A 24,820-nucleotide genomic window follows, 5' to 3' on the forward strand; every position below is an offset into this window, starting at 1 on the left:
CTTTTCAGTATCGAATTTCTTTCTGCCCATTGAAATGCTACACAACCTTCCACGTATAGCAGGTCACAAGGGTTTCATTCTACTTGAAGTAGGGGCCATGTCCCATTTCCACTTCCTTAGCTTCCCATTCAGTCTCTTCTAGGATTTGCCCAGACCCCTGAGGCCAGACAATGTAGAAACTTCTGCTCCATGTCACAGATGAGAAAACAGTCTCAGAGAGGGACAGGCTCTGAAAGTCTCATAGACAACATCAGGGCTGCGGCTCAAACCCCAGCATCTGATTCCAGGTTTAGTGCCTTCTCAGGGCATCAGTGATGCTCCTCATGGCCAGGGTGCCCTCAGTGTTGCTCACAGTCCAGTATCCAGGGCCAAGAGTGTGTTGTGTGCTCAGACTGCCTGGGTTCAATCCTGGCACTGCCATTTTCCAGTCAGTGACCTCAGGCAGGCTACTTAAGCTCTGCAGGCCTCAGTTTCCTCCTTGGTGGGGAGGGCTGTGAGGCATTCTTCTCATGGTAAACCTTCAGTAAATACCAACCGTTACTGGGAGGGTCCACTCCTGCCTCTGCACTCTCCATTCGTCCTGCCTGTTTCCTCTGCCTGCTTCTGTGGTGGTGAATTCTTCATGACTCCCACCACCTCCTGCTGCACCCCAACTCAGGGCCGGCATCAGGACCCTTCCTTCTATTGGTTTGGACTCCTTGGAGTCAGAGGATAACGGATAGTGGAATGAGCCAGGTGGCAGAATCTCAGAGGACTCAGAGGCCATCCTGGGCCTGTAGGCCTCTTCAGAGTGGGGCCACTTATCAAGCTCCACACACAGGCATGAACTTTCACAAGTTGTTATGACTCATACTCTGTCTATAGTAAGCTGTTAACCCCTCCCATTTGGCTTATGCCTCTGTAATTACCGTAATAACTTATATCTCAAAATAAGGATATTGAAGGAATGAGTGGAGAGAGGCTTTCCTGGTTGAGATAGAGAAGAACAAGAGTTTCTCTTTGTCCTCAAGGCCTCTCCTCCCATCCCTGACCTTAGCTCACCAGCATGGGAAAATACTATTTGGCTCCTTGTACTCTGAGATGTGGATGTCAAGATACAGCATCAGCATTCCAACTTCAACGGCAGCGAGAAAAGAAGGAGGAGGAGAAGATACCATAGCAAACAGGGATGTATGCTGCATTTCCTAATACTCGAACCCGGAAATGAGACTGTAAAGCCACTCAAGGTGAAGGGAGGGCAGTTCGCCACCTGGCAGCACTAGCCCTAAATTAAGGAATGCAGGATGTTTGTGGGTTGCCCATCATAAAAATTACACAATGAGTAAGGAATGCAGGCACAGCTGGCCAGGTGTGTTTGTCACAACCGTGGCAGCCCTTTGCCCCACAGCCAGTACACGGAACTGGTCTCTCCAATTCTGATTGCATATCTTCTGGCACCTCTGTTCTTCCTCAGCTGCCCAGGATTTTTCTAGTTCTGACCATGTTACTTACTCTTTTAAACCTGTTAGCATTTCATGACTGCCCACAGGCAAGGGTCTAAATGGTCGGAAGGCCCAAGCTTAGCCTCTGAGACCCCGACCTACCTCCAGCCACTTCCTCCTCCTCTCCACTTCACTGGACTCCCCCTCTCCACCCAGATACCTCTCTTCTCCCCTCCTTGTGCCTTTGCTTATGCTGTCCCTTCTGTTCCTGGTGTGTCTCTGGCCATCTTTTAAGCTTCCCTCCCCAACCTCATTAGCTCTGTGGAGTCCCTGGAATAGAGCTGACTTCTCCCTCCCTGCTGCTCCCAGGCTGCTCAGAACTTTCTGGAAATGGATGATTATCTGAGTTCCAGCCTCAACCCAGCCCCCAGACTCCCAGTCCCTCATGTCTGCCTCCCTTCTTTCTCCCTGACCACACAGCTGGTGCATAGTCAGTACAGATGTAGTCAGTGAGTGGAGCATGGGGCTTTTTCCTGGGATTCCTGCCTCTTTGTTTATACCTAGTCTCAGGAGCCCTACTCCTGGTCTTCTGCCTAGATCTGTGCCTCTTGGAAGTGAAGCCTCCGTTCCCAGTGGGGCCAGGTCATCACCCTTGGGAATTTGCAGGGCCCCTCCCTTAAACTTCTCCCCCGAAGCTTCCGGCTCAATGCTGACCAGAGCACAGGCTGCCTGTGACAGTCCTTGGGGTGACCTCCCTTATCAGGAAAAATGCAGAAAACCTATTGATACCTTAGCCTTGTGATTGTTAATGGTCACAAAACTCCTTTAGGGTCTTTGGACTCAGCACCTTTAGGGTCTCACTTGGAATTTTGACACACACACCTGCCCCCCCTCCCCCCGCCCTAGTGAGGCAAATGGTCTTCTGGTTGTGCCTGCGGAGGGAAGGCTCCAAAGGTGATGGCTGGGAAGCAGAGCCGGAGCCTGCCTGAAAGGCTGTGGAGAAATGGAGTGGGGGCTCAGCCAGCTGCCCGGAGGACTCTGTCTGGCTTTGAAGTTTTCTCCTGTTTCCTTTTCTTCTATGCACTGTTTTAGGATGATGGGGTGATAGTTCCAGGCTGGTTGACGATGGATTTGGAGATAGTCCTTTGTACCCTCAGTGAGTAAGAGCATCTGTCACCCTACCTCAGCAGTTGTCTCTGTCACTGGTCCAAGCAGCTGATTCCTATACAAGGTCAAGATCAACTGGGGAGAAGCAGACCCCTGGGTCTGTTCCATTAGTGAGGACAGCTGCCTGGGCTTATGGCCCCATTGGTTTGGTTTCTATCTTGATCATCTCTACCATCCCCCCATCCCTGCCTTCCATTTTCTACCTGAGCTGTCAGTGCGCAGATTGATGTGTGTGGGAACAGGGCTCAGGAGGAGTGGGGTAGAGTTGGTCCTGTCCTGCAGCCTCCCCTTCCTTCTGGCACTTGGACCCTTTGGAGCCTGTTGGGGGTGGGGAGTGGGAGTGGGAGTGGGAAGGCCAGGGAGTGTCTCTGCGCCATCACTGTTTGAGTGTTGTCCCTTTGCTATGTGCCCCACCTAGGATGTGTGTCTCTCTGTTCTCCCGGGGACTCAATTTGCTAGTGAATTGCTTCTATGGATATTGTTCTGGGAAACGCCATTTTTTCTGCTCACCCATGACTCTGTGACAAGGAGTGACAGCTTATTAGGAATTTGCTTTTGTATTGGAACACTGGTCATCAGAATGGGCCCCTTTTCCTTTGCAGCTTTGACGTTTGCTTCTCTTTTCCTCACCTCTCTCCCTTGCATCCACCCTTTTCTCTTTTTCTTCTTTTTTATTTTCCTTCTAGCAGGGGCCTTTTGCCTTTACTTGTTAATCCTGTTTGTAAAAAAACAAGTGGAAGGAGGAGTTCCTCTCTGATCTGCTTCTTATTCTCCACCTACCTTCTCTTCCGTACCCTCCGCCTCCTAGAGAGAGAGAGAGAGAGAGGAATGCTGACCTAACTACCGCTGCCACTGCTGCTGCCACCACCGCTGCCACCACCAGTCCCTGGTAATGTTCACATGTCCTCAAATCAACCCAGAGCCAGGGCCCTACTGGTCAGGGGGAGGCTATGTAAATAATCCCATGAATGTGTCATCCTCAGGCCCTGGGGTCTCCTAGGCAAGACCAGGGCCTCTGTAGGCTCTCTTGGAAATGCCGAGGTTACTGGAAGCCAGCCTGTCGTACAGGGTCTGAGAGTTTAACTTCTTTTAAATTAAACTACAGTTGAGCTCATGCTGTGTGTGTATAAACTTTTGTATCCTGCTTTTTCCTTAAATTCTTTATCATCAGCATCTTCCCATGTTATTTCATAGTCTTCATCATCATCACTTTCCATACCTTCATAGTAGTTGATCATAGAATTCCACCATAATTAACTTGTCTTTTCTCTTAGAAGTCCTTTACATAATGTCCAATTTTCCATGAGCGTAAATAATACCATAATGAACATCTTGGAGTCTGAAGTTTGTTCTGTGTTGGTTTGTTCCACATTTAGGATCTTTTTCCCAGGCTAGATTTTCAGATGTGGGATTATGGGTTCAGATATGGTTTACACATTTTTATAGTTTTAATACAGATGGCCAAATTGCTTTCTGAAAGAGAAGCTTTTCTTAAGTATTTTTCTTCAACTTGTATCTTAAACATTCTGAACGTGCTTAGCACCACTGTCCTGATGTATCTGCGGAAAGCCATGTGTCCAGTTTTTAGTGTGTCAGGCCCTTGGGAGAGGCAGGCATCCTATGCTGGCTCCTTGGAGCTTGGTGTAAAACTGTCTCCTCTGGCCGGGCACGGTGACTCACACCTGTAGTCCCAGTACTTTGGGAGGCCGAGGTGGGTGGATCACAAGATCAGGAGATCAAGACCATCCTGGCTAACATGGTGAAACCCTGTCTCTACTAAAAATACGAAAAAATTAGTCGAACATGGTGGTGGGTGCTTGAAAATCCCAGCTCCTCGCGAGGCTGAGGCAGGAGAATGGTGTGAACCCGGGAGGCGGAGCTTGCATTGAGCCGAGATCACGCCACTGCGCTGCAGCCTGGGTGACAGAGCGAGACTCCATTTAAAAAAAGAAAGTCTCCTCTGTGCTCACTTCACCCAGAATCCCTGTTGGGCTCTTCAAGGAGCTCAGTTCTCTCTGAAAGCAACTTTATAGCCTCAGTCCAGTCTGTGTTCCTGTGTGGCAGGAGCCAAGGGTATGCTCACTCTTGAGAGTGGTGACTTTGGTTGACTGAGAACCACTCCCATAGCCTGGTCCCTAACCCTCGAAGGCCCATTTCTCTCACTCACTGGGGTGAAGAGTTTAAATCTCAGATCCAAGTTTTTTTTTTTTTTTTTTTTTTTTTTGAGACGGTGTCTCACTCTGTCGCCCAGGCGGGAGTGCAGTGGCCGGATCTCAGCTCACTGCAAGCTCTGCCTCCCGGGTTCACGCCATTCTCCTGCCTCAGCCTCCCGAGTAGCTGGGACTACAGGCGCCCGCCGCCTCGCCCGGCTAATTTTTTGTATTTTTTAGTAGAGACGGGGTTTCACCGCGTTAGCCAGGATGGTCTCGATCTCCTGACCTCGTGATCCGCCCGTCTCGGCCTCCCAAAGTGCTGGGATTACAGGCTTGAGCCACCACGCCCGGCCCAGATCCAAGTTTTGTTGAGAACTCTGAGCTACCATATTGTTATGGTTAACAACTAGAGCCCAGCCGGGCATGGTGGCATGTGCTGACAGTCCCAGCTTCTCAAGAGGCTGAGGTGAGAAGATTGCTGGAGCCCAGGAGCTCAAGGCCAGCCTGGGCAACATAGCAAGATCCTGTATCCCCTGCAAAAAACCAACAACAACAAAAGCAAAACTAGAGCCCAACTGCTGTGAACTCATGGGTGAGTAGATATTATTAGCCCTCCACAAACTCAGCATTTGTATAATCCCAGGCTCTTTCCAGTAATTCTCTGGGGATCACCTCCCAGGCTGTCCACTGTTCCAGGATCCACACTTAGGCCTGTAGGAATGCCCAGTCAGAGCTTCTGCTGCCGCTGATCTGTTACTGTTTCATGCAACCCACTCGGCCTAGTTCCTTCCTCTTATTGTCTCAGTGGGCACAGAAAAGCGTACAGAGGGTGTTTCAGCAAACATTGCCACTGGTTGCAGACCTGCCCCCGGATCTGTCCGATCTGTCGTGTTGAGAGCTTAGTGCTATATTCTTGTGTGGCGGGGAGGGGTGTGTCTCTATGAAGAGCCAGGGCATGTGTATGGGAGCAACAGTGTCTCTCTTATCATGTAGAAATTCTGACTCATTCTGAGTCTTGGCTTTGGGTTGATGGTTCCAACCACATTGCTGCTGTGTCTTTTGGTGCAGGAGAGGCTGGGTGCAGTTGGTCCCTCAGCTGTTATGGACAAGGGATGTGTCTGCTGATGTACACACATGGACCTGACATCCAAGGAAGGCAGGGTGATTGGACAGAACAGTTCTTCCAGAAACTGTTGGGACTTGGACAAGAGGGGCCCGTGACTTTCTGTAGTTGGTCATCTGTCCCCTGTTGCAATCAGGGAAAGGCCACACTTGCCTTCCTTAACCACAGTTAGGATTTTCTTGGGGATTAGACCAGATTCTAGCACCTGTCCTGAACCTCACCCGGCCCAACAAAGGCTGCTTGCAAGTGTAGTGTACTTACACAGGGAGCTGGTGAGGCGTGGAAGGGGAAGTGGAAGTGGAGCCCCTGCCTTTAGCCCTTGTGGGAGGCACTATCTACTTACCCACGGTTGTTGCCTCACAGGAATCATACAACAGCTTTGTAACTGGTCTCCTCGCCTTCAGTTGGATTGGGGCACAGATCCCTCCTTGACATACAAACCATGGTTTAAGGCTCCCTGTGACCTAAGTAAAGATAAAGCTTAAGTATCTTAACAAGCACCTAACCCTCCTCCCCGGCCTCTGTGATTTGGCTCATGTCTGCCTTCGTGTCTCATTCTGGCTTCACTCATTCGGAATTTCTTCTAGTTCCTTGACTGTTCTCTTTTCCTTAACAGCCTTTACAAATGCTCTCACCATGCATGCTTTTCTCTACTCCTACAGTTGCCTTCTCTCCCACCACCGCCTCCAGAGTCTATGTCTCTGGAGTGTCTTCTGTCTGCTGTCTCCAGTCCCTGTCCTGTATCAGTCTCTGCTCAATCATTTGGAGATTTTATATGTTTTCTGGCCTTTCTTTAGGGGGCCTGTCTTCTCCCTCTAAAAGCAGCCAGTTGACCTAGAAGGAAGGGATAACTGTAACTCTTGTCTACCAACATAAGATTAGGCCCGCCCTTTAAAACCTGGGTCTTTCAAAGGGACACCTGCACCCAGCATGCTGGCTCCTCTTCACCAAGTGTGACTTCCTACGCATTTCACAGGCCTCCAGAGGTCCCCCTGACTCTCTTCTGCTGTGAGAAACTCTAATCATATAAGCCACAGGCTAATTCCTTTGAACCTTAAATGTTTTTAGTAATTTCCCCTTCATCAGAGAAGCAGGATTTGGGAGGAATTTTGAAGCAAACACTACAGAAGGCAGAGTCGCCAGGTAGGATAGCTAAGAGACATTTGGAGTGGTCTGACTGTTCAAGACGGATGGGAAAGCCTCCTCCTGTAATAATGATAGTAGCCGACATTTGTTGCCAGGCAGTGGGGCAGCCACAGGCCCCATTTTTGAGATGGGGTCTCACTCTGTCACCCACGATGGAGTGCGGTGGTGCTGTCATGGCTCACTGCAACCTCAGCCTCCTCGGGCTGGGTCTTCTTAATTCTGAAAAACCCAGCTTTTAAAGGGTGGACCTAATCTTATGTTGGTAGAAAACATTGTCTACCCCATGACACAAAAGAGGAAACTGAGGCCTGGAGGTGTGATATGTCCCAAGTCACATAGCTAATAAGTAAAGAAGCCAGCATTCCCGGGATTAAAAATGCATGTGTCTGTCACCGTGGTGTATTTGGTGCTTGATCGATGTTTACTTGAGCAAATGGAGCGGCAGATGCACCAGACGAGTGTGCTCAGTGAGGCGGGCAGGAGTGAGTCTGGGCATCTTCCCACCTCCTGCGAGTGGTGGGGCTTGGTGAGCTTGCCAGAGCCTGTCTTTCTTATCAAAGAAGGTGTGTGCACCAGTGTTACAGCATTTCACCCAAACAAGCCTAGAAAATGCTTGACTTTTCTGTCATTCCTGGGGAGGACACTTTCCTCCTCCACCGTTCTGCTGGCTTGGTATTCCCACAGCCCCCGATAGGTGAGAGCACCTGCTAAAGTGCACCAGGCCCTTCTGTCCTGCTGCATCCCACAGATGAGGCCAAGCTGAGAGGAGGGAGAAAGGGAGGGATATGTAGTTCAGGTTACTCTGGAAAACTGCCTGACCAGTTTTAAGTCTGGGCCCGACACTGGGGCATCTCACCATGTTGAAAGGGCCGAGGCACTCCCCATGGTAAAAGGGGCTGGAACCAGGTCTGCTTCTTGGGCTTCTCCTCCACGGTGCCATTGCTCATGGGCCTTGGCTCTAGAGGTGCTCATTCATGGTTCCAAAATTCCAGTTCCTGGGAGAGGAAAAACGCTTAGTTCAGTCTCAGGCCTCTGCTTAGATCAAACAGCCAAGGCAGTAGGCCCAGTCCTATGGTAGAGACCTGGCCTCAAAGAGCCCTCTGCCCCAGTTATTGGGGAGTGTACCAAGAGAAGGGAGTCTTATCCTGAGCTGGGCAGCCAGCCCTGGGGGTCTAGTGCACAGATGTAGAAAGGCTCTATTGGTATACCTCCCTTTGCTTGTTGGAAAGTGCTCAATGGGGCTGAATTGTGTTGGACAGTGTAAGTCTGGGTTGGGGTTAGGGTTGTTATAAGATTGTCAAGATGATTAAACGAAATGCCATTTGAAACACTTATCCGTGCCTTGTGTACGGTATCCCCACCAGTGAATATTCATACTCTATTATAATAATTCCAACAACTTCATAATTTTCATATGCAATTTCTAAACTTTGAACTTTTTTTTTTGTTTTTGAGACAGTGTCTCACTCTGTTGCCCAGGCTGGAGTGCAATGGTGCAATCTCGGCTCACTGCAAACTCCGCCTCCCAGGTTCAAGTGAGTCTCCTGCCTCAGCCTCCCAAGTAGCTGGGATTAGAGGCGCCCACCACCATGCCCAGCTAATTTTTGTATTTTTAGTAGAAATGGGGTTTTGCCATGTTGGCCAGGCTGGTCTCAAACTCCTGACCTGAGGTGATCCGCCCGCCTCAGCCTCCCCAAGTGCTGGGGTTACAGGCGTGAGCCACCATGCCCAGCCTAAACTTTGAATTTCTTTGAACCCATGACTTACACAGAATTAGCTGAACGCAGAATTCCAAATCAACTCAGCCTGTGGGACAGCCAAAGAACACAGTGTGCCTTTGGGCTCCTTTTTCACTCACCATGCGGGGCTAGAAAACTTTGTCAGGGGCTTTAAAAAAGGAGCTCTTGTGTGTGAAATGTTTCCTTAATCCTCTTCCTGGTGCCTCTCTTCCTCTAAGTAGTTTGCTTCCCTGAGTTCCCCACCTGAGGCTGGGTGGCTGTGGCACATCTGTGCATTCTGTACGCACACAGGCAGCCTTGTGGAGTGCCAGTTTCCAAGTCTTGGGTTTTTTTTGTTTTGTGTGTGTGTGTGTGTGATGGGGGTCTCACTCTGCCGCCCAGGCTGGAGTGTAGTGGTGCTGTCATGGCTCACTGCAATCTCAACTTCCCCGGGATCAGGTGAGCCTCCTACCTCAGCCTCCAGAGTACTAGGGACTACAGGTGTGCACCACCATGCCTGGCTAATTTTTGTAATTTTTTGTAGAGACAGAGTCTCACCATGTTGCTCAGGCTGATCTCGAACTCCTGGACTCAAGTGATCTGCCCACTTTGGCCTCTCAAGTGTTAGGATTACAGGTGTGAGCCACCACACCCAGCCCAGGTCATCTTTTGAGGGCATGGAGAGAAGACTTTGAGCATCCCACTTTTGAGATTGTGTACCAGTCAGAAGCCCCTATGACACACTTTTTCCCCAAAGTAGAGGGCTCTGATTGTGTTGATCCCAAGAGAGATGGGAAAGAGCATTGAATGATTCCAAAGTATCGGGCCTTGGTTCGTTTCCTCATGTTGGTGTTGTGAGGATTCCCTTAGGATGACAGCGTGTGTGCAGGAGGCTTTGTGAATTGCTGAGAGTGAGGGGTGGCAATGTCAGTGCTGGGTCTGTCCTTACTAACCTGGGGCCATGGGAGTTGATAAGACCAGAATCCCAACTTTACCCAACAATGTGATCCCTGTGGTGACCCCTCACAGGGCTCTTTGGTTGAGCTTCCCAGATGGGATTACCATCTGCCATTGTATGTTGAACCCCATTCATTCATTCATTCATTCAGCCAACCAGCAACTATTTACTGAGCTCTTATTGTGTGAGAAGCAGTATTCAAGGAACTGGGAGAATAAAAAACCAAAACATCTCAGCCTTCATTGAGCTTACATTCTTACTGAAAGAAGACAAATAAAACATACAGTGTAATCCCAGCACTTTGGGAGGCCGAGATGGGCGGATCACTTGAGGTCAGGAGTTTGAAACCAGCCTGGCCAACTTGATACCCCATCTGTACTGAAAATTAAAAAAAAAAAAATTAGCCGGGCATGGTGGCACTTGCCTGTAATCCTAGCTGCTCGGGAGGCTAAGGCAGGAGAATTGCTTGAATCCTGGAGGCAGAGGTTGCAGTGAGCCAAGATCATATCACTATACTCCAACCTCAGCAACAAAGCAAGACTCCGTCTCAAAAATAAAAAATAAAAATATGCAATCCCTTTGCACCAGCACACTTGGTGCCTGGGGACCTCGTGGTTGGCACCCTGAAGCAGGTGTCCCTCTTCTGTCTTGTGCACCTTGCTTCTATCCTGGTATGTATGGGATGGCCTCCTACACTCCATGGTGAGCACTGTGAGGACAGAGGTTGAGTTGGGTTTGCTGTATTTCTCAGGTGCCTAGGTTTGTGCTTGACAGGTAGATGGAAAGCACACAATGTGGTCATCAAACCTCAGTCAACCATATAAGGAAGGTAGAATTGAAAAGTCCCATGGGTACCCAACTAATGTCACCAGTTTCCTGGATACCTGTCCTGGAGTTTATTTATAGTGTATATAAATAAATGATGTATGTGTTTAAATACCTTTTTCACCTTTCTTTTAGAGCTGCCTCTTTTTAACAGTTCCATTCCATTGTGTGGATGTACTATGACTTATTGAACCAGTTCCCTACTAATTCTGTTTTTTGCAGTCTTTTGTTGTGAGGAACATTCCACAGTGACAATGTTGTTCATAGTCATTCACACACATGCAAGTCCTTCTGCAGGACAGATTCCTAGAGGGGAATTGCTGACTCAGAGGTTTTGGTACTCTGTGTTGATTGTAGAGTGAGGGCAGAAAAGTGAGGCTCAAGGGTTTACTAGTGACCATGTATAGTGGATAAGTCACCAGTCCCTGTGAGTGTTTGGCCCAAAGGCTTTAAGGCATTTGATAACACTATTTTTGTTTCTGCACCAGGCCGGAGACACTATGTTCAATCGTGCTAAGCTCCTCAATGTTGGCTTTCGAGAAGCCTTGAAGGACTATGACTACACCTGCTTTGTGTTTAGTGATGTGGACCTCATTCCAATGAATGACCGTAATGCCTACAGGTGTTTTTCACAGCCACGGCACATTTCTGTTGCAATGGATAAGTTTGGATTCAGGTAAGAAATACTGAGTCGGAGTCCGTGGTAACCATGTTTCTCTGTCATATGTTGACTAGGAAATGCAGTCCTGGCAGCCTAGGAGTGGCCTCTTTAAGCTCTGGAGCAGAATGCCTCCTCTGAGAAATGGGTGTTTTGTATTAGTTGAGATGGAAAGAGGAGACCAGAAATGCCTGTAGTCTCTGCATATCCAGACAAGAACAAGTTTTCTCTTTTTTTTTTTTTTTTTTTTTTTTTTTTTTTGAGACAGGATCTGGCTCTGTCACCCAGGCTGGAGTGCAGTGGCGTGATCTTGGCTCACTGCAACCTCTGCCTCCAGGGTTCAAGCCATCCTCTCACCTCAGCCTCCCGAGTAGCTGGGACTATAGACATGTGCCACCATGCCCAGCTAATTTTTGTATATTTTATAGAGACAGGGTTTTGCTATATTGCCCAGTCTGGTCTCAAACTCCTGAGCTCAAGCAAACCATCTGCCTCGGCCTCTCGAAGTGCTGGATTACAGGCATGTGGCACCATGCCTGGCCTAAGAACAGTTTTTAGCATCTGGGAGGGGCTCTCATCTTTAGGCTCCAAACAGATTTTGTATTTTCTTGCTTTTTTCTTTCTGTTGCCCCACAAGTTTTGGAAAGCAAATTGGAATAGTTTTTCCCCACTGAATTATTTAGCTTGTATACCTCAGCAGATGTTCCTCGGCCTGTTTTGTTTTCGAGACAGGGTCTTGCTCTGTCACCCAGGCTGAAGTGCAGTGACACAATCATGGCAGCCTCAGCCCCCTGAGTTGCTGGGACTACAGGCATGAGCCAGCATATCCAGCTAATTTTTTATTTTTAGTAGAGATGAAGTCTGGCTATGTTGACCAGGCTGGGCTCAAGTGATCCTCCCACCTCAGTCTCCCAAAGCACTGGGATTACAGGTGTGAACTGCTCCTGCCCTTGGCCCTTTAAGAAGGAACGTGATTCTGTTTTCCAGCAGGGCACAAACTTCTGCTTAAATACAAAGCCCAAATTTTTCCGCCAAAATGCCGTTAGTGAAGAGGCCAGCCCAGATGCCCAAGTAGGGTATTATCCAAAACATATTGTCATTGGTGGAAAATGGCTTTATAGTCCATTGTTTCGTCTTAAAAGTAAATATATAAACTTGCATATTGTTTCCTAATTCCGTGTTTATATTAACATAAAAGTGTTATAAATTACCTGTTAGTGCTGGGCGCGGTGGCTCACGCCTGTAATCCCAGCACTTTGGGAGGCCGAGGCGGGCAGATCACGAAGTCAGGAGATCGAGACCATCCTGGCTAACATGGTGAAACCCCATCTCTACTAAAAATACAAAAAATTAGCCAGGCGTGGTTGCAGGTGCCTGTAGTCCCAGCTACTCGGGAGGCTGAGGCAGGAGAATGGCCTGAACCCGGGAGGCAGAGCTTGCAGTGAGCCGAAATCGTGCCACTGCACTCCAGATGGAGAGTGAGACTCCATCTCAAAAAAAAAAAAAATTGCCTGTCAGTGGCTGGGCGCAGTGGCTCACACCTGTAATCCCAGCACTTTGGGAGGCCGAGGCAGGCAGATCACCTGAGGTTGGGAGTTCGAGACCAGCATGGCCAGCATGGTGAAATCCTGTCTCTACTAAAAATACAAAAATTAGCCGAGTGTGATGGCAGGTGCCTGTAATCCCAACTACTTGGGAAGCTGAGGCAGGAGAGTTGCTTGAACCCGGGAGGCGGAGGTTGCAGTGAGCCGAGATCACGCCATTGCACTCCATCCTGGGCAACAGAACGAGACTCCATCTCGGGAAAAGCAAACAAACAAACAAACAAAACCTAATCAGTTGAATAACATAACCCTTGCCTTCCTTGCTTTAAGTGAATTTGAAGATCCAGGAGCTGTGCTGCAGGTACCCTCTATGTTGGGTACCCCTGGTTTAGACTGACTAGTACAGTGTGGTTGGCCCATGTAGACAGTAGACCCTTTATTTTTTATTTATTTATTTATTTTTTTTTTTTGAGACGGAGTCTCGCTCTGTCGCCCGGGCTGGAGTGCAGTGGCCGGATCTCAGCTCACTGCAAGCTCCGCCTCCCGGGTTTATGCCATTCTCCTGCCTCAGCCTCCCAAGTAACTGGGACTACAGGCGCCCGCCATCTCGCCCGGCTAGTTTTTTGTATTTTTTAGTAGAGACGGGGTTTCACCGTGTTCGCCAGGATGGTCTCGATCTCCTGACCTCGTGATCCACCCGTCTTGGCCTCCCAAAGTGCTGGGATTACAGGCTTGAGCCACCGCGCCCGGCCCTTTATTTAGATACAACTTTTTTTCTTTTTCTTTTATTTTATTTTCTTGAGACAGAGTCTTGCTTGTCACCCAGGCTGGAGTGCAGTGGCATGATCATGGCTCACTATAGCCATAAACTCCCTGGCTCAAGTGATCCTTTCACTCTAAAAAAAAAATTTTTTTTTTTTTTTTTTTTTTTCAAGAGATGTCTCACTGTTACCCAGGCTGGTCTTGAACTCCTGGGGGCTCAAGCAGTCCTCCTGCCTTGACCTCCCAAAGTGCTGAGATGACAGGCATGAACTACTGCACCTACTGAGATGCAACAGCTTTCTGTCAGACTCATTTTATTCTCATCATTTCTTCCTGTCCTCCCTTGCTGGGAGCGTGAGACCTGTGATGGGAATATAGGAATGTATGAAATCCTTCTCCCAGATCAAAGTTCCTAACTTGTTGTCTTATTCTTAAAGGGAGGAAAATTTGAATGTAACCGTACTTTTAGGCTCTTCAGAAGTCCTTCTATACCTTTCCATCCCTGCTTCCACCCTTCCTCCCTCTCTGTGTGTGTATCTTCTTCTCTTGTAACACACAGATATATACCCTGACCCCTTTTGATTCCTCCCTTGAAGCATGGTGGTGAACCATGAAGGGGCCCGTGATGCCTTAATTCTTTGCCACAGCACCATGTTTGTTTCACAAGGAGCCTGGCAGGTTTGAGCCTGGGGCAGATAGGGAAGAGAAAGCAGCAGAGACAGCAAAACCAAATCATGTCAGCTTGGCATGTACTTCCCCTTGAAATAGCTAAGAAGCCATTTCTGTAAAAGCACTGATTATCAAAAAACCTTACTGGCCTGGCCACTTCTGGTTCAAACCCTCACATTAATAATGTGGACAGTAGTACGAGGTGTGCCAAAGGTGGATGACTCGGCACCTAAGTGATGACACCTAATTATGAATAGGTTCGTTAAAGCAGACTCCCTAGGGACCTTTGCTTGAGGATCCTTGCAGTCAGAATTCCTGAATATATTTGAAAATAATAATTGCATCTTTATTTTCATATGTTCTATATGGTTTGGCTGACTTCCCCCCTCAAAGTCTGAGTTAGAGTTTTCCTTAATTTATGTGATGGGTTTGGTCTTTTTGGATTCCAGAAAGAGCTGGGTGTGGTTTGGAGCTACACTCAGAGTCACATAAAACCACAGCCTTTAGAGAACCCACAGGAAGGCTTTGGGGCACGTCCTGATTCTTGACATTTCTCATCAGTGCTGACTTTGTATCCCTTAGGAGTTCACAATTCATAACCACTGAAATATTAAAATACAAAAAGTTTTGGAAGGATGAGAGCCCAGATGCTCTACTACTTGAAAATATGTTAAAACGTACGTTCATCATTATACATTTTGCCAAATCAGGATAAAGTCCGAAGTTTCAAAGAATTTTTATTTTAGCAAATTTCCAGAAACACTGCCTCAACTGTTAGGGTTGGTGTTCTAGTCAGTATGCCTTCGCAAGCATGAAAGCTAGATTGGTCGATAGGATGGGTGTGGAAGGGGGGCTGTGACTGGGTGGGTACAGGGAGGCTCTAAAACAATCTCAGATTCCAGGAGCTCCCGGATAAGGACTTCATGTGCAGGAACAGAGCCCAGGGGAAGCAGATGCCTGAGCCACTCAGGAAGAACTGGGCTTAGGCCCGCCCTTGTCACTGACTGACTTTCTACATAACCACGGAAACAGCGCTGTGTTGTGGAAAGAGGAAGATCATACTTTTTGATATCTGTGTCTAATATAAGGTCATCTGAGCCCTGATACAAAAGCAAAACAGACAAAACCCTCATAACTGCTCCCTCCCACCCTACCCACCATCAAAAAACTCTAGAGAGGCTGGGCGTGGTGACTCCTGCCTGTGATCCCAGCGCTTTGGGAGGCTAAGGTGGGTGGATCACCTGAGGCCAGGAGTTTGAGACCTGCCTGACCAATATGGTGAAACCCCGTCTCTACTAAAAATACAAAAATTAGCCAGACGTGGTGGCACATGCCTGTAGTCCCAGCTACTTGGGAGGCTGAGACAGGAGAATCGCTTGAAAACCTGGGAGGTGGAGGTTGCAGTGAGTGGAGATCAAGCCATTGAACTCCAGCCTGGGCTACAGAGCAAGACTCTCTCTCAAAAAAAAAAAAAAAAAAAGACCCTGCTTGGTGTCTCACAACTGTAATCCCAGCACTTGGGGGGCCGAGGCAGGCGGATCATGAGTTTAAGAGATCAAGACCGTCCTGGCCAACATGGTGAAACCCCGTCTCTACTAAAAATACAAAAATTAGCTGGGCGTGGTGGTGGGCACCTGTAGTCCCAACTCCTCGGGAGGCTGAGGCAGGAGAATTACTTGATGAACCCGGGAGGTGGAAGTTGCAGTGAGCCTAGATCGCGTCCCTGCACTCCAGTCTGGCGACAGAGCAAGACCGTCTCAAAAAAAAAAAAAAAAAAAAAACACAAAAAACGCTACAGAAGCAAAAAGAATAACTTTAAAAGTGTTTATGTTCTTAGCAAGCTTCATTTTGGGGATGTCAGAACTTAACTAACCACTGCTTCTTCTGTGTGTATGTTTTTCCTCCAGCCTACCTTATGTTCAGTATTTTGGAGGTGTCTCTGCTCTAAGTAAACAACAGTTTCTCACCATCAATGGATTTCCTAATAATTATTGGGGCTGGGGAGGAGAAGATGATGACATTTTTAACAGGTAATGGTCATAACTTAGATATCTTTCTCCTCTGTCAACCTTCACTTCCAGTTTTTGAATCAATGCTTGGTTGTTCCTCAAGGACTGACCCTCAGATGGGATGCACCCCCACTCAGCCCACATTCTTAGGTGTGGCTTCCTACAGGTCCTGTAGGTGCTGAACGGGATCTGTAGGAAAATGAGTTTCTGAGATTTTTGTATCAGCCTGGAAAAATGTCAAATGGGAACCAAGTGACGGGGCAAGTTTACTTTGACTTGCCACATGCCGTTTTATACTCAAGGAGTAAACAAATGTCCTTTGTAAAAATCCCTTATCTCATTGTGGTCCCCTTTCACTGTGAAACAAGTTTCCTTGAGCAGAATCCTAACTGTCTTCACAGAAGCTTTGTGTTATATTTTTATTTTGGAGTATTTTTCACATATACAAAAGCGATACTGTAGTATAATAAACCTTTGAAGACCCATCCAGCCCCGGCAGCCATTATGGCCTGGTCAGTTCTGTCCTATCCACATCCTGGGACAGAATTTTAAGCTGGTAAATCTTTATGATGTGGGTTGTCATTTACAGTGTTAAAAAACATCTATCAGTAGCATTTGAAAGAACATTCTGCTCAGTCCTCTGGCCGTAGAGGCTTCAACCCCACCAGCCACCGATGAGCACCTTCTCCCTCCAGGAGCCAGTCTGAACTCATTACTGAGTTTAATATCAGAATACACCTTGGTGCAGCCTTTCTGAATTGGAGTACCAGTTAACAGAAGGTGTCTGTCAGAGCAACACCCAAGTCATTCAAGTTATCATTGTGTGCAAACTTAACAGAGACCCACATCTTCAATATAAACCTTGAAGAAAACTCCAGTTTTAGAGTATGTAGATGGGGTATCAAGTGTGTGCATATTGAATCTCTGCTTCATACAGGGCACTGTGCCAGGCAGGCCTAGGACACTGAAAACCTGGACATAGGGTCCAGACAGAAGCAAACCTGCTTCCACAGAGGCACTCCTGGGCAGACGGTCTGGACCGATATGACAGTGTGCAGGGCTGACAGGATACCACAGGGCTGAATGGTCAGAACAGCTGGGGGGAGGGAGGGAGTGTCCACAGGCATCTAGTCCCATGCTAAGGTAGTGGCACTGGAAGGATGGGTGGTGTGTGGAGCAACTTTCTTGAAAGATAAAGGACCTAACACTTACTATGCACCTACTTACTGTGTGCCAGGCAAGGCCAGGAATGTTTAAGTGGTCTGGAATCAACCAGTTCCGCCCCTTAACTAACTTTGCTGTTCCTGCTCTCCAGGCTTTCATTTTGGTCCTCATTCCTTTTCCTTGGACCAACACAGAATCCTCCACCCTGTTCCGGCTGCCTCTAGTCTTGTTCTCAGCCCTCCATTTGTTTTTTTTCTGCCTTTTCCCACATGTTCTGAAGCCCTCCATTCTTATACTACTTTTAGGGAGACTTCCCCATGACTAAAAACATTTTGGAAATATTGTATATTAGGCCCCTTTCAGATACTGGCAACCATTTGTGGGATGCTCTGAGAAGGCCTCTGTGATTTAGCCTTGCCCTTTTCAGCCCATGACCTGCCACATCCTACCACAGACCCTTGTCACCTAGGAGCTTATATTGCTCCTTATATTGCTCCCTGAGGGCACTAGGCTTGCTCTCACTTCCATGCCTTTGCCTGTGTCATCCTGGCTGCCCAAAATGCTCTGGCAGATACCTGTTCATCCTCAACTGGACTCTGCCTAGGCTTGCTCCGGCAGAGTTTACAAACTCTGTGCTTCTTCCCCTGTGTCTCCAACCTCATCTTCCTCTTCTCACCTCCATCCTGGTCCTGAAGGCCCTATGTTTGAGGCATTCACCCTGTACGTTCTGTGGGGTAGACGCCCCCAGCGTCTGGCACATGATAGTCAACACCACAAACTGCAGAACCAGTTGTAAAAGGACATGGAGTAGGAATGTGAGTTTTAACCCGGGTCATGCTGGGCTGGGTTCTGGCATGATGCTGGGTTGTGGGCTGAGTGAGAACAGCAAGGATGATGGTGGATGGAGCAACAGTCTTGCAGCCAGGGCTATCAGGCCAAGTGTATGGCAGCTCTGTGATAATGACTTTCCCCTTACTCTTTGCAGATTAGTTTTTAGAGGCATGTCTATATCTCGCCCAAATGCTGTGGTCGGGAGGTGTCGCATGATCCGCCACTCAAGAGACAAGAAAAATGAACCCAATCCTCAGAGGTGCGTTCTGTGTTTATTCATACTCCTTCCCCCTTTAGGATGAGGTAGGCTGCAGGTCTGAGGCTCTGCAGAGGGCTCTGGGCCTAGAGGGAAATTGAGGTGGTCAGGTTACAGTGGAGAGGGAGGAGGAAGTACGTGTAATGGTTTCTTCTTAAGATTTTTGTTTTAAGACAATCTCCTTGTGCTCTTTTCCTTGTAGGTTTGACCGAATTGCACACACAAAGGAGACAATGCTCTCTGATGGTTTGAACTCACTCACCTACCAGGTGCTGGACGTACAGAGATACCCATTGTATACCCAAATCACAGTGGACATCGGGACACCGAGCTAGCGTTTCAGTACACGGATAAGAGACCTGAAATTAGCCAGGGACCTCTGCTGTGTGTCTCTGCCAATCTGCTGGGCTGGTCCCTCTCATTTTTACCAGTCTGAGTGACAGGTCCCCTTCGCTCATCATTCAGATGGCTTTCCAGATGACCAGGACGAGTGGGACATTTTGCCCCCAACTTGGCTCGGCTTGTGACTTCTTAGCTCTGCAAGATGTTTGTGCCTTTGGGGGTTTCTTGGTGTGTTCGCAGTGTCACCCCAGAGTCAGAACTGTACACATCCCAAAATTTGGTGGCCGTGGAATACATTCCCGGTGATAGAACTGCTAAATTGTTGTGAAATAGGTTAGAATTTTTCTTTAAATTATGGTTCTTATTACTTCGTGAAAATTTGGAGAGTGCTGCTAAAATTGGATTGGTGTGATATTTTTGGTAGTTGTAATTTAACAGAAAAACACAAAATTTCAACCACTCTTAATGTTACGTCCTCCCCTCACCCACTTCTTTCAGTGGTATGCAACTATTACAATCACTGTGCATATGTCTTTTCTTAGCAAAAGGATTTTAAAACTTGAGCCTTGGACCTTTTGTCCTACTAATGTGTGGATTCCAAGGCAACTCTAGCATCAGAGCAAAAGCCTTGGGTGTTCTCACATTCAGTGACCGATCTCCAGATTGTCTGATTTCTGAATGTAAAGTTTTTTTGTTTTTTTTTTTTAATAGCAGTTTGTAGTATTTTAAAGAAAGAACAAATCGAGTTCTAATTATGATCTAGCTTGATTTTGTGTTGATCCAAATTTGCATAGCTGTTTAATGTTAAGTCATGACATTTATTTTTCTTGGCATGCTATGTAAACTTGAATTTCCTATGTATTTTTATTGTAGTGTTTTAAATATGGGGAGGGGATTGAGCATTTTTTAGGGAAAAATAAATAAATATATGCTGTAGTGGCCACAAATAGGCCTATGATTTAGCTGGCAGGCCAGGTCTTCTCAAGAGCAAAATCACCCTCTGGCCCCTTGGCAGGCAAGGCCTCCCGGTCAGCATTATTCCGCCAGAGCTCGGGGCGGATACCTGGGAGACAGGAGCCTCTGCCCCTACTGTGCAGCTCCCCACTTCCCCAACCCTCCCCAGGTGGGCAGGGCAGAGGGAGCCTCAGCCTCCTTAGACTGACCCCTCAGGCCCCTAGGCTGGGGGGTTGTAAATAACAGCAGTCAGGTTGTTTACCAGCCCTTTGTACTCCCCAGGCAGAGGGAGCCTCTGTTCTGGTGGGGGCCACCTCCCTCAGAGGCTCTGCTAGCCACACTCTCTGACCCACCCTATGTTACCAGTTCTCCTTCTTCCTCCTTCCTCTTTTCTCCTGCCTTTCTCATTCCTTCCTTCCTCTCCCTTTTTTGTTCCTTTGCCTCTTGCCTGTCCCCTAAAACTTGACTGTGGCACTCAGGGTCAAACAGACTATCCATTCCCCAGCATGAATTTGCCTTTTAATTAGTGATCTAGAGAGAAGTTCAGCCGAACCCACACCCTGATGCCCTCCCAAGAACTTCGGTGCCTAAAGCCTCCTGTTCCACCTCAGGTTTTCAGCAGGTGCTCCCACCCCAGTTGAGGCTCCCACCCACAGGGCTGTCTGTCACAAACCCACCTCTGCTGGGAGCTATTGAGCCACCTGGGATGAGATGGCGCAAGGCACTTCCTACCACTGAGCGCCTTTGCCAGGTCCAGCCTGGGCTCAGTTCCCAAGATTCAGCTGCCTAATCCCAGGGTTGAGCCTTGTGCTCGTGGCAGACCCCAAACCACTGCCCTCCTGGGTACCAGCCCTCAGTGTGGAGGCTGTGCTGGTGCCTGGCCCCAGTCTTATCTGTGCCTTTACTGCTTTGAGCATCTCAGATGCTAACTTGGTTCTTTTTCCAGAAGCCTTTGTATCGGTTAAAAATTATTTTCCATTGCAGAAGCAGTTGGACTATGCAAAAAGTATTTCTCTGTCAGTTCCCCACTCTATACCAAGGATATTATTAAAACTAGAAATGACTGCACTGAGAGGGAGTTTTGGGAAATACAAAGAATGAAGGCCTCTCTTTCTGCCCACAGATCCTGACTTTTCCAAAGTGCCTTAAAAGAAAGCAAACAAATGCCCTGAGTGGTAACTTCTGTGTTACTTTACTCTTAAAACCAAATCTACCTTTTCTTCTTCTTTTTTTTTTTTTGTTACCTTCTCATTTATGTCAAGTAGTCAAGTATGTGGTTCGTTCTCAGAACCAAGGGAAATACTGCTCCCCCCATTTGCTGACGTAGTGCTCTCATGGGCCCACATGGGCCCAAGGCACAGCCAGGGCCCAGTGAGGCCTAGACGTTTGCCTGGTCTGTGAGATGCCGCGGGTCCTGTTTCCTTACTGGGGATTCCAGGGCTGGGGGTTCAGGGAGCATTTCCTTCTCCTGGGAGTTATGATCATGAAGTTGTCGTGTACTGCGCCCTTCTCTGTTTCTGTGCATGCTATTGCTGGTGACCCTGTGTGAACTGGCCTTTGGGAAAGATCAGAGAGGGCAGAGGTGGCACAGGAGGGTAAAGGAGATGCTGTGCTGGCCCTCAGCCCGGACAGGGTCTCTGCTGACTGCCAGGCTGGGGGCAGGGGCTCTGCATAGCCAGGATGGTGGCTTTCATGTCCCAGAAACCTGTTGTGCTGTGTATTTTGATTTCCTGTGTATGCAAATGTGTGTATTTACCATTGTGAAGGGGGCTGTGTCGGACCTTGGTGTTCAAAACAGAACTGTATTTTTGCCTTTAAAATTCAATAATATAACGTGAATAAATGACCCTATCTTTGTAACTGCAGGTGGTTTCTCTTTGCCAGGTGTAAGGGGTGTCATGGCTGTGGGATGGGGTGGGGTCAGGGTCTTTCCCCGGCCTGTGACCCACACAAATACACATGCCTCCCTGGAATCAGACATTTCCCCATCTGAACTTCATTCTCTGATCTGTAAAATGGGAATAATAACACATAGGGACTTTTTTGAGGCTTAAAAGTGACGATATTTCTAAAACAATGACTCACTACATGTAGCTAGTGCCATTTCAAAGTAGAATTTTTTTCCCCTAGCAGTTCTCAGGCCACATTCTGCTATTTTCAGCAGATACCAGGATCGTTCAGATGTAGATCTCAGGGCCATTTGCACCAGGTGCTCACAGTGTAACTTGAAGGGAATTATCCAAAATGAAGTTTCTTGTCAGTCTCAGGAAATGTAACCAGAAGCTTTAAAGGGTCTTAGTTGTTACCCAGGTGCTTGAGATAGTAAATGCCCCAGATGCCTCCTCCTTGGTGGCCCTGGGTCAGGCTGGTTGGATTGAATCAGCACTCCTGAAGAAGGGGGCCACAGGAAACCAGTGTGCAGGAGAGCCACCCCTGCCCTCCAGGGTGAGGGAGCTGCAGGCCCTGCCAGGACAAAGCTGTGAATGTGGGGCATCAGCTGGGAAACAGGAGCAGGAAGGGCAGCCTCTTCTAGCCACTCCAGGGCCATCTGGTTGTCTCCATCTATTCATGTCAAACAACAAAAAAACTTTTTTTTTTCCTTCTCACACACCACCGCTCACAACACATCACTTCTGCCCCCAGATATGTGGGGATTTCTCCTCACCAACAAGCAGTTTTCCAGTGGACGCTAGCTGGGTGTCCTACAATTTAACTCAATTCTGATACTGTCTGCCTGGAGATAGCGTCAGATCCCACAGGTTGGCTCAGTCTCACAAGACTGCCTCCACTGCAGATGCCAGTCACAAGTAGTTGGTTGTGACCTACACTTTTAAAAAATGTTTTTTGGATACAGGGCCTTGCTGTGTCACCCAGCCTGGCTTCAAACTCTTGGGCTCACGCGATCCTCCCGCCATAACTTACCAAGTAGAAGTAGTTGGGCTGCAGGCTTATACCACTCACTCAGCTATAGTTGTGACCCATACTTCTGACAAACCAGCTATAAATTGGGGTTCCCATGAGCCTCTTCTTGGGTTTAATTTGCTAGGACAGCTTAATTAGAACTTAGTGTTTAATTAAAACTCAGTGTAACACTTAACATTTACTGGACTTAGTGACATTAGAAAGGATACCGATGAAGAACCGGATGGAGAGATGCATAGGGCAAGGCATGGGGGAAGGGGAGAGAAGCTTCCATGCCCTCTCCAGGGGCTCCACCCTCCAGACACCTCCACGTGTTCAGCTATCTGGAAGCTCATTTGACCCTGTCCTTCTGGTTTTTATGGAAGCTTCGTCACATAGGCCTGATAGATTACATCATCGGCCATTGTCTGTCAGCTCAACCTTCAGCCCCTCTCCCCTTCCTGAAGGATGGGAGTGGGACTGAAAGTGCCAAGCTTCTCATCATGGCTTGGTCTTTCTGGTGACCAGTCCCCATCCAGGAGCTCACAGAGAATCATTTCATTAGAACAAAAGACGTTCCTGTCACCCGGGACATTCCAAGGGATTAGAAGCTCCATCAGGAACCAGGGTCAAACACCAAATATTAGAACAAAAGATTCTCCTAGCACCCCTATTGCTCAGGAAATTATGAGTTTTAGGGGCTCTGTATCAGGAACCCAGGGCAGAGGCCAAATATATATATTTTATTATATCACAGTGCCACACAGGACTTTGCAAGCTATAAGGTCTGGGTGAAGTGGAGCACACCAGTCAAAGGGTGAACTTAACCTTTCACTGTGTGCTCCGCTTCACCAAGACACATATCCACACAGACACATGCCTCCACCCGGACGCATGCATCCACACACACGCATCCACCCAGATGCACGCATCAACCCAGATGCATCCACCCAGACGCACGCCTCCACACAGACACACGCATCCACACACACGCATCCACACAGACACACGCATCCACCCAGATGCACACCTCCACACAGACACACGCATCCACCCAGACGCATGCATCCACCCAGATGCACACCTCCACACACACGCATCCACTCAGACGCACGCATTCACACACACGCATCCATCCAGATGCACGCATCCACCCAGACGCACGCATCCACACAGATGCACACCTCCACGCAGATGCACGCATCCACACACACGCATCCACCCAGATGCACACCTCCAGACAGACACACACATCCACCCAGACACACGCATCCACCTAGACTCACACCTCCACCCAGACGCATGCATCCACCCAGACGCACACCTCAACCCAGACGCACGCATCCACCCAGACACACACATCCACTCAGATGCACACCTCCACACAGACACACGCATCCACCCAGACACACACATCCACCCAGATGCACACATCCACACACGCATCCACACACACACCTCCACACAGACTCACGCATCCACACACACACATGCACCCAGACACACGCATCCACCCAGACACACGCATCCACCCAGACGCACACCTCCACACACACGCATCCACCCAGACGCATGCCTCCACCTGGACGCATGCCTCCACACATGCCTGCACACTAACATGCATAACACATCTGACATGTGCCTATGAGAGGTCAGAATACCTGGATTGGATTCAAGTCCTGCCACTGCCTCTTATTCTGTGACCATGAGCAAATGACTTGGCCTCTCTGTGCTTCAGTTTCTCACAAAATGCCTTTCAGATTTTTTTTTTTAAGAGACAGAGTTTCAGTATGTTGAACAGGCTGGTCTCAAACTCCCGGTCTCAAGCAACCCTCATCCTTCAGTCTCCCGAAGTGCTGGGATTGCAGGTGTGAGCCACTGCACCTGGCCCCTAGTTTTTCTATTATTTGTTTGTTTTTTAGAGACAGGGGTCTCACTATGTTGCCCAGGCTGGATTCGAACTCCTGGGCTTAAGCAATCCTGCCTCAGTGTCTTGTTCTGTGTAATGGGAGTTATAACAGAACCTATTTCATAGTGCTGTTATGAAGATTAAATGAGTTAATACCATACTTATAAGCACTTAGAACATGCCTGGCTCATAATAAGCATGACAAGTGTTATGCTTGTTTAATTGTTTAAAATGCATGTGGGCACATGTGTTGACATACACAAGCAGACTGCCATGTACATATTGCACAGATATACATATGCACACACTC

General features: G+C 48.1%; 2 protein-coding genes across 3 annotated transcripts in view; one reads left to right on the plus strand and one right to left on the minus strand.

Moving 5' to 3' along the window:
• CHMP5 (charged multivesicular body protein 5) overlaps positions 1 to 24,820 on the minus strand; it is a 297,689-nt gene that overhangs the window by 151,555 nt on the left and 121,314 nt on the right. The gene's annotated exons all lie outside the window — the stretch shown is intronic.
• Positions 1 to 24,820, plus strand: part of B4GALT1 (beta-1,4-galactosyltransferase 1) — a 64,862-nt gene that overhangs the window by 35,737 nt on the left and 4,305 nt on the right. The window contains exons 3-6 of one of the 2 annotated variants that reach the window (XM_050760790.1): positions 11,000 to 11,187; positions 16,052 to 16,174; positions 18,303 to 18,407; positions 18,607 to 21,560. The exons of the other annotated variant lie outside the window; for it this stretch is intronic. Coding sequence (XP_050616747.1) covers positions 11,000 to 11,187; positions 16,052 to 16,174; positions 18,303 to 18,407; positions 18,607 to 18,739 — 549 coding nt within the window. The 3' untranslated portion in view covers positions 18,740 to 21,560. Of the gene's footprint in view, positions 1 to 10,999; positions 11,188 to 16,051; positions 16,175 to 18,302; positions 18,408 to 18,606; positions 21,561 to 24,820 lie in introns of those variants that run through there. 2 annotated transcript variants of the gene reach the window in all.

This window comes from Macaca thibetana, chromosome 15 (genome assembly GCF_024542745.1).
Source record: "Macaca thibetana thibetana isolate TM-01 chromosome 15, ASM2454274v1, whole genome shotgun sequence".
Taxonomy (NCBI): Eukaryota; Metazoa; Chordata; class Mammalia; order Primates; family Cercopithecidae; genus Macaca; species Macaca thibetana.